The following is a 10,590-nucleotide window of genomic DNA, read 5'->3' as shown; positions in this document are numbered from 1 at the left end:
AATACTGCTTTTGTGAAATGTGTAGCTGACTGGGTTATGAACCATGAAAGAATAGCTCTCTCTTCACTTTGCTTCATTTTAGACAGCTGGATGATTCCCTTAACCCACCTGATTTTGTTCCAATGACTTCTCATAGGATGACTTGCTGCCACTGATGATATTAAAAATACACTTTATTTTACTAATATAGATTTGTTTGGAGGAATTGTAATATCTTTACCAACTATTTCTATACATGGACATTCCTCATAATATCGCTAGAATTTTCATCCAGTTTCTATGAAATGAAGTAAAAATTCAATTAAATAAATTTAACAGGCATTTATTTTCTTATGAACATTACACCAGATTTGGAGTTGGAAGAGATATTAGACATAAACTAGTCCAACACCCTTCACTTCATATATGAGGAAAATTAGTCTTTCCAAGATTAAGTGACTTGCCTGAGGTCACATGGATAGTTAGTGCCAGAACCAGGATTTGAATTCAAGGAACCTTTATGTCCAAGTTACTATATCAGATGTTAAAGACACAAACATGACAAATGACACTGTCCTTGTCTGTGAGGATCTTATAGCATAATAGAAAATTATGCTATTAAATAGATTTTTTCTCCACAATGTCTCTTCATATCCTTTAATTATTTATATATGAATATTAAGTAATAAATGAATTAAGAAGTAATAAAAATTCCTACTGCAGTATAGTGGATAGTACACAAGAGTTGGTGTCAAGAAGACTTGGGTTTAAATCGTGTTTGAGATACTAGATACAAGGGAGCAATTTATGTGAATGGCTTTTAAAAAAAGGCAAATTTGTTTGCAAAACCCAATCTGTGTCCCTCCCCTCCCATCAACATAAGAATAACTTTATAATCTTATGAGATGAATAATTGGAAGGAAATCACATTTAATTGTGAGTTTGAGTTCTGTTATATTTACTAACCATTTATTTATTTATTTATATTTACTAATCCAGCCATACAATATAATAAAGCAATATAAGATTTTTGAAGTTTGAAGCCTTATCCACTCAAGCTGTCTGCTTTTGATGCCAATAATTCTATTTTCTTCTTATTATTTTCTTCAGGTAAATTCCAGAATCTACTCTGCAAACTGAGTTAATGGATGGATCAAATGAGTCTGCGGTGTATGAATTTGTTCTGTTGGGACTCGCAAGTTCTCAGGAGATGAGAGTTTCTCTGTTTCTGTTCTTCTCAGTGTTTTATGTGGCAAGCATGTTAGGAAACCTCCTTATTGTACTGACAGTTATTGCTGATGCCCGATTACACTCACCCATGTACTTTCTGCTGGCTAACCTCTCTTTCATTGACACATGTGTTTGCAGTATTGCAACCCCTAAGATGATTTCTGATCTCTTCAGAAAGCGCAAAGTCATCTCTTGGAATGGCTGCATTACCCAGATGTTCTTTATTCACACTGTTGGGGGTACTGAGATGGTGCTCCTTATAGTAATGGCCTTTGATCGATACATTGCAATATGTAAGCCTCTTCACTACCTGATCATTATGAGCTTGAGAAGGTGCATCTTGCTTTTGATGGTGTCTTGGAGTATTGGCTTTATACACTCTATGATGCAATTGGCTTTTGTTGTAAATTTACCTTTCTGTGGCCCTAATAAAGTAGATAGTTTTTATTGTGATTTTCCGAGGTTCATCAAACTTGCATGCATGGATACCTATAGACTGGAGTTCTTGGTCACTGCTAACAGTGGCTTCATCTCCATGGGCACTTTCTTTGCATTGATTGTTTCTTACATCTTCATACTGGTCACTGTTCGTAAACACTCTCCAGGTGGTTCATCCAAAGCCCTCTCCACCCTGTCAGCTCACATCACAGTAGTGATCTTTTTCTTTGGTCCATGCATCATTGTCTATGTATGGCCATTCCCCACATTGCCAATAGATAAGTTTCTTGCCATCTTTGATGCACTTATCACTCCTTTTATGAATCCTGTCATCTATACATTCAGGAATAAAGAGATGAAGGTAGCAATGAGGAAGCTGTTCAGTAACATCACGAGTTCCAGGAAGTTGTCTTAAATACATAGTTTGAAGCTGCAAAACAGATTGGAGACACAAGTGTAACTGCTGAGATGTTAGAAGTCATCTTAGTTAGTGTTTAAACACTGTGGTGGAATAAGGTTTCTTCTCAGGATTCTTGTTCTCAATTGTCTAAGTCCTTCCTAAGACTCTATATGCCAAAGACAATGGAGACGGCAGGGTTGTACAGTGGATGGAGAATTTGGCTTGGAGTCAGCAAGACTTGAGTCTGAGACTGTAATGTCTTTCTTGGTTATTATTCAAGACTGTCCTGATGGCTGTTATCACATGTGGTGAGCCACGTCAGATCACTGAATCATTAAGACCATAGAACAAACAAAAACCAAGGCATATTTCCTGAAAATTATGCAACACTATGGAATAGTTGCTCACACTGGTCTTTTTCTCGTCATTTTAAAAATCAACCAAAAATGGTATAAATTCTATCATTTTATTCATCCATTGGGAGCAAATGGGATGGGAGCAAATGGAATATCTGTGATGAGAGTGGGAGACACGCCCAATTATTAATGAACTTTCCCCTGGCCAAGAGTTTAATCCTACCTTAGACACTTAATAGCTGAGTGACCAAGGTCGAGTCTCTAACCTCTCTCACCTTCAGTTTTCTCATCTCCAAAATGGAGATGGACTTGATGGACTCTAAGTTCTTTTCACCTCTGAATAGTTAGACATTAGATTCAGAATTATATCCTTCCTGGTTATTATTCAAGACTGTCTGGATGGCTGCTGTCGCACATGGTGGCTCATCAGATCATTAAAACCAAAGAATCAGAATAGACTTTAGAGCCTTCTAGCCAAGCCTCCTTATTTTTACAGGTGAGGAAACTCAGGCCCAGGAAGATTAAGTGATTTGCCCAAGTTTACATAGATACTAAGTGGGATATGAATGTAGGTCCTTTGACTCTATACCCAGTGCTCTTTCCGTTGTAACTTGCTGCCTTTAAGCACTTTTAAAAAAGCCGGAATAGAATAGGAATAGAGAGTGACTCTGAATTCACTAGTATATGGAACTGCTTCAGGGAACTCTCCCTAGTAAAGCAATTTGGCACCTTCTCTGTTACTTAGAGAGCTACCTAGAGCATTGAGAGGTTAAATGACTTGTCTTGGGTCACACAACCAGTAAGTGTTAGTGATAGAACTTGAAGCCAGGACTTTTTTTCTTTAAGGCGGACTCTCTCTCTCTATGCCATGTTGCCACTTCCCTTCCCTTTTCTATAAAACTGTTGTCTGGAAGTCACTTTCAGGGACACATGTGCAATCTTTTGGATACTGTATGTGAATTTTTCATTTAAGTCATTTTCTGTATAGTTCTTCAGGTTTTCTGAACAAATGTTACACCCTATTGTAATGTCCACATTCTTTGTTGTGCTTATTTACTGCCTTGTCTTGGTTTGTTCTTTATTTAAACCAGTAGTTCCCAACCTGTGAGTCAGTGATCTTTGTGGAGCCTGGTAATTATTGCAAAGCAGTCTGAAAATCTATATACTGAGCATTGTCATTTAGATTTTTATGTAGGTCCAATAATATGCAGCTTGATAATATCATATATTCGGGACCATATTTTCTGTAGATTGAATGATGACTTGCACATATATATATATATTTGTATTTTCAAATGTATGTAAATGCTGTTTTGATGAATAAAAATTCATTTAAAAGTGTAACTGAATACTTGCAACTTTTTTTATTGGTCAATTTTATTTTAACATAGCAGAGAAAAATAAATAAAAAACCAAAGTATTTTTCCTGAAATTATAGAACACAATGGAATAATTGCTCATAGTGGCTTTTTGTCATCATATTTTTTTAATAAATCAAAAATAGTGCCAGTGCTGTTAAGTTTTCTTCATTCCTTGGGAGCAGATGTGTCATCTATGGTCAGTGTGTGAGACATGCCCAACTGTTTGTGAATTTTCCCCTGGCCAAAGATTCAGGTGGCTATTGAAGTAATCCTCCTTTATTCTTTCCTCCCTCCTTTTTCATTGGAAAGGATGGACATCTGAAAGGACAAAATACAGAGCTTTTTGTTTTTTTTTAAGTTACTTATTTGCCAATTGTACTTTAAAGCCAAATTTTGCTACATAAAGATAACTTCAACCTTAATAGCTTTATTCTTTCCTCTCTCCCTTTTTATCTGAAAGGATGGATAACTAAAGAGATGGATATCTGAAAGGATAAAATACAGAGCTTTTTGTTCTTTTCAGTTACTTATTTGCCAATTGTACTTTAAAGTCAAATTTTGCTACAGAAAGATAATGTCAGTCTTAATAGCTTTAGATACCTATCTGTCTTTAATTATGTGTAGTGATGCCCGTGGTTAGCTAGAAATACACAGGATTTAAACAGATCAGACATCTGAATATCTGTCTAAATGTTAAAGATTTTCCTGCTTGGAGGCCTGATGTGTATGTGAGAGAATCTTATGATGATGATTTTTTTTGATGAATGACTTTTATTAAACTTCTGGAAAGGTAGAGTTGATTTTTAATTTTTTTTATTGTTATCTTTTGTTTTCTTACATTCAAAATTTCTTATAGTATACCTCTCTTCTTCCCTCCCAGAGAACCATCCCATATAACAAATAATATGCTTCAAAGAAAAAAAGGGAAGGCAAAAATGAGCAAATACATCAAAAAGCCCTTTGACAGTAAATTCAATGTACTACATCCACGGGCTTTCCATATCTGAAAAAAGAATGGAGGTGAAGCTATCTTCCTACCTCTTCTTTGGGGCCATGCTTGTTCTTTGTAACTTTGCAACATAAATTTTTGATTTATTTTGTGATCGTTCTTTTGATTTACATTGTTGTAGTCATCGTGTATAATGTTTTCTTGGCTCTGCTTACTTCATTCAGTAGTAGAACATGTAGATCTTTCCAGGCTTTTCTGTATTTATTGTATTTTTCATTTCTTACAGTATAGTAATATTCCATTACATTTGTATACCACAATTTGTTTTGCCATTTCCCAAATAATGAGCATTTACTTTGTTTCCAATGTTTTTCTCCCCCAAAATGCTGCTATAAATGTTTTGTTGAATACGGGGACTTTCTTCTTATCATGACCTTCTCTGAATATAATTGAAATGCAGAGTTTAAACTGAATCTGGAGTTTTTCTTTTCCCCTCAAATTAAACAAGCTCTCTTCATTTTGTCTAGATCAGGTCACTTTGAACTTCAGAGTTTCTGGCAAAACTTCAGCCTACAAGCCCAAAGAAGGGGTTGGTGAGTACAGGTGGGGACTAAAGGAGAGATAATGTTCTTGAATTGACCCAGTGGGATGAGAAAGGCTTTGATTAAGAGAGATCAACTCCTTCTCTTTCCAATTGGGAGGTGGGAAAGCCCTTCTCAGACAAATTTTGCACTGTATAGTGACACTCGTTAGTTATACCTCATTCAAAACAACTTATGATATCTGTGGTTCCCAAAGTGTGACCAACAAATGTTGTCTTTTTGGCATTTATTCAACTCCAAACAGTTAACAGAAGGAAGAAGACAGAAGAACCCAGAAATCACCTTAGCTAGAAAACCTTTGGTCTCTGTGACAGGCAGATAGAGGTTGAAGCCAAGGGCAACCATGACTTAGAATACAAACTCATTGTAAACCATCACAGAGAAGGATGACAAAAAATTATGAGCAGTAGCACCTCATAAAATAGTTTAAAATGGTGAGGTGAAAATAAGTCTTCAGAAATTTTGGTGTGACACCCAACTAAGGAATATCATTCCAAGAGCATTCATAGATGAAAGTGGCAGAAGGACAACAAATAACTAGATTTGTCAAATAGAATAAAAATAGAACATATGTGTCAAGGACCATAATGATATAATCTTATCAGCATTAATCGGATCACCACATTTAAACCTTAGAATATCAGTCCCCCAAAGGGCCATAAGGGGAAATTGAAATGACATTTGAGAAAACAAAGTTGTGAAGTCCAATTGCAGTAGGACTAGACCAACTAACCATACACAGTGAAGAAATACATACTATAAATGAGCCAACTTGAAAGCACTGAGGAAGCGTATCAAAAGAATGGGAAAAATTATAGATGATAACACTGACTCAAAAATCAAGGATATACCTGATGACAATACAAGCAAAGAACAGGCAAGTTTTTGCAAATTCCACAAACATTTATTAATCATCTACTATGTATGAAGCACTTTGCTAGATGTTGGAGTACAAAGAGAAAATTAAAAATAACTCTTGGCTCAAGATGTTTTTATTTTACTAGAGGATACAGCATACACTCAGACAAACAAATATAAGACAATTGGCGGAGAGATAGAACACCAACAACCAAGGGAATAAGGATAGATTTTATGTGTGAGGTGGTATCGGAGATCAGTTTTGAAGGTAGCTAAGGATCTAATGAGATGGAAATGAGCTTTTTTTTTACCACAGACAATATCTGCACAGTCCAAACATGCAGAGAATTCAATATGATGCTATTTATTAATTCCCGGCTCCCCTCCCCCAAATGACTCAGAACAGCAAAGTGGAATTTTAAAAGGTCTTCTCCAACAAGGAGACTCTTGTACATATGTTAAGATTAGGAATTTGACAAACATTAAAAAGAATTTTGTAACTCCAAGTTGCCTAGTTGATTGCTTCAGGAAAAATCAATCAACATTATATAAAATCTTAGCATTACATTTCTAGCTTTTTCAGGCTGTCAGGCTGGGTGCAGTGGATCATTGCTCTAGGCTACACACTGACAGAATTCCAGTGCTTCCTTTACAGAGAGAGGGCAGCCAATTTCTCCACTATGGAAGATGGTAGCAGAGAACACCATATGACTCTGAAGAGACTGAATAAAGACTAATGGAAAGCAACTCTGACCATGAGAAGATTCTAATGGAGATGACACTATGCTCAGTGGAGAGATAGGTCATTTAGCAGAGAGTAGCAAGATTATATCATCAGAGGTCATTATTGGTTTTGCAGCACTGAAGGTCTGAGTTCCCATATGTGCACCCTGGCCAGAGATACATGCACTGGTCAAGTGTTTCTGTCATGTGTCTTTTCATACATGTTCCTTGTCCATATACATTTTCTACTTGTACTCCTTCAAGGTGTGACCCTTAGTTACATGTGTGCTCATGTGTGCCCTTCATTACATTTGGTATGGTAGCCTGTAGGAGAGTGTACACTATGGGAAAACATGAATAACTTTTCTTGCTTCTTAACTTGTTATATTGTTTGGTTACATGTCTTTGCTTTGAGCTGGTTGGCACAATAAAAGTAGTATGTTGCAGAGGGTTCATGAGCTATGATTTTGAGTGGCCACTGATCCAGAGAACACCTTCAATGTGGAGAAATGTTCTCAGGGTCCATGTGTGGAGGCCCTGAACACTCTATAGTTTAGTAATAAATCCAGATCTTTCTTATCAAAATGTGTATAAGTGAGCATCAGTCTAATTCTTCCTGTTGCATCATCTTGATTCTAAGTTTGGACTGAGTTTTTTTAATACTATAAAGTCATTTGACTCTTTCCTTTCTTTGTGGACTCACAAGTCACTTTTTTGAAATGGAATGTATGGGCTCAATATTCTGTTAAAATACAATGCCAGATCTTCTGGCTGTTTTGGACATTTTTTCCCTTACTAGCATAATACAATTCAAAATAATCAGAGCAGATTATTCTCCTGGGTTCTGTCAGTTACCACCTGTATAACTCAGGGTCAGTTACTTAAGCTTTCTGATCTCTTACAGCTCTAAGTGTATTAATTTATGATCCTATATAGCCAATTTTATCTTTCCTTAGCTTAGATAAGTCTTTATAGGAATCCATGCTAAACTATGCCCATTATTATTATTATTGTCAGAAACAAATACCTTATCAAGTCGATAAGTATTTATTAAGAACCTACCAGATGTGGTAAGTGTTGGGGATATAAAGAAAGGCAAAACAAAAACAGTCCCTGGTCCCAAGGAGCTTACATTCTAATGAGGGAGACAATATACAAGCAACTATATATAAAAAGATATGTACTGAATAAATTGGAGATAATCTCAGAGGAAAGGCATTAAGGTAAAGAGGACCAGGAAGGGGTTCTTGTAGAATGTGGCACTTTATCTGAGACTTGAAGGAAATCAGGGAAATTACGTGGTGGAGATGAGGAAGGAGAGAAGGGCACAGCCAGTGAAAATGTCTAGAGTCAAGAACTAGAGTGTTGCATGTGAGAAAAAGTAAGGTGGCCAGCATCATTGGATCATGGAGTACAGAGAGGGAAGTAAAAGGTAAGAGGATTGGAAAGGTAGGAAGGGGTCAAGTTATTTTTTTCTTTTTTCTTTTTTTAAAAATTTGTTTAATATATTTAGTTTTCAGCATTGATTTTCACAAAAGTTTGAATTACAAATTTTCTCCCCATTTTTACCCTCCCACCCCCTCCAAGATGCCATATATTCTGGTTGCCCCATTCCTCAATCAGCCCTCCCATCTGTCACCCCACTCCCCTCCCATCCCCCTTTCTTTTCTTCTCTTGTAGGGCAAGATAAATTTCTATTCCCCATTGCCTGTGTATCTTATTTCCTAGTTGCATGCAAAACCTTTTTTTTGTTGTTTTTGAATGTCTGTTTTTACAACTTTGAGTTCCAAATTCTCTCCCCTCTTCCCGCCCCACCCACCCTCCCTAAGAAGGCAAGCAATTCAACATAGTCCACATGTGTATCATTATGTAAAACCCTTCCACAATACTCATGTTGTGAAAGATTAACTATGTTTTGCTCCTTCCTAACCTATCCCCCTTTATTGAATTTGCTCCCTTGACCCTGTCCCTTTTCGAAAGTGTTTGTTTTTGATTACCTCCTCCCCCTGTCTGCCTTCCCTTTTATCATCCCCCCTTTTTTAACTTCTTCCTCCTTATTTCCTGTGGGATAAGATACCCAATTGAGTGTGTATAGTATTCCCTCCTCAGGTCAAATCTGATGAGAGCAAGATTTACTCATTCCTCCTCACCTTCCCCCTCTTCCCTTCCTGGAGAACCACTTTTTTTGCCACTTTTATGTGAAATAATTTACCCCATTCTATCTCTCCCTTTCTCCCGATCCCAGTATATTCCTCTCTTGTCCCTTAATGTGATTTTACTTTTTTAGATAACATCCCTTCATATTCAATTCACCCTGTGCCCTCTGTCTATATATGTATGTATATATACATATATATATACCTACATATATACATACATAGACACACACATATGTATATATATATGCATACACACACACACACATATATATGCATATTTCTTTCAGCTACTATGATACTGAGGTCTCACTAATCATACACATCACCTTTCCATGTAGGAATGTAAACGAAACAGTTTAACTTTAGTAAGTCCCTTATGATTTCTCTTTCTTGTTTACCTTTTCATGCTTCTCGTGATTCTTGTGTTTGAAAGTCAAATTTTCTATTCAGCTCTGGTCTTTTCACTGAGAAAGCTTGAAAGTCCTCTATTTTATTGAAAGTCCATATTTTGCCTTGGAAGGCGGTCAGGTTATGAAGGAGTTTAAAAGACAGATGATTTTATATTTACTCCTGGAGGAAACAGGGAGCTGCTGGGGTTCATTGAGTAGGTGAGTTGGGATGACAAGGTCCAACCTACACTTTAGGAAGATCACTTTGACAGCTGAGTGGAGGATGGCCTGGAGAGGTGAAGAGATATTTGAGGCAGGGAGACCTATCAGTGGGCTATTGCAATAGTCCAGGTGTGAGGTGAGAAGGGCATGCTCCAAAGTGGTGGCAGTATCAGAGGAGAGAAGGGGCCATATATGAGAAATGTTATGAAGGTAGAAACAATAGGACCTGGTGACAGATTAGATATGGGAGGTAAGAGAGGGCAAGGAGTTGAGGATGGCATCCATCTAGGTTGGTGGCCTGGGTGATTAGAAGAGTAGTGGTATAGTAATAGGGAAATTACTCTTGCCTTGACCACCATTTAACTCTTCTGTCTAAAATATGCTTGCAGAGATAGTGTATGAAACTTTCTCTACCATCTTTAAGGGTGCCTCTTGAGCTTACATTGTTATGGAATTTGCTTATGGATAATTTTAATTAGCTCCATTCTGGAATAAGACCAGGAGAGGCAAGTAAACTACTCTCTGATACAGGAATCTATTTTATTCCTGTAGCTTCTCAACTTAGTTACCAAGACAAGCTATAAATGGATAGGACTTAGGTATCAAAGGTCTCATCATGAATAAATTAGAGAAATTAGGAAAAAGTTATCTATGAGATCTATGAATAGAGAAAAATTTCATGACCAAAGAAGGGATAAAGAGTATCACAGAAGATAATTTTGATTACATAAAATTAAAATATTTTTACACAAAATCCAATAAAGCTAAGATTAAAAGAGAAATAATTAACCAGGAACTTGCAACATTTCATTTCTAAGATACATAAGGAACTGATTTAAATTTATAAGAATAAGAGCCATTTCCCACCTGAAAAATAGTGGAAGATATGAACAGGATGTTCTCAAAGGAAGAAGCTCAAGCTAG

The 10,590-nt window shown here is 36.6% G+C and overlaps 1 protein-coding gene across 1 annotated transcript; it reads left to right on the top strand.

The window, feature by feature from the left end:
- The first annotated feature begins 1,123 nt into the window (after positions 1 to 1,123).
- On the top strand, positions 1,124 to 2,062 carry LOC118828795 (olfactory receptor 4F6-like). Its single transcript, XM_036735661.1, has one exon. The coding sequence runs from the start codon at positions 1,124 to 1,126 to the stop codon at positions 2,060 to 2,062; it is 939 nt and encodes a 312-aa protein (XP_036591556.1).
- Positions 2,063 to 10,590: the final 8,528 nt, after the last annotated feature.

Source organism: Trichosurus vulpecula, chromosome 8, assembly GCF_011100635.1.
Source record: "Trichosurus vulpecula isolate mTriVul1 chromosome 8, mTriVul1.pri, whole genome shotgun sequence".
Taxonomy (NCBI): domain Eukaryota; kingdom Metazoa; phylum Chordata; class Mammalia; order Diprotodontia; family Phalangeridae; genus Trichosurus; species Trichosurus vulpecula.
Note: the sequence above shows the minus strand (reverse complement) of the source record. Positions and strands in the feature narration are given on the sequence as shown.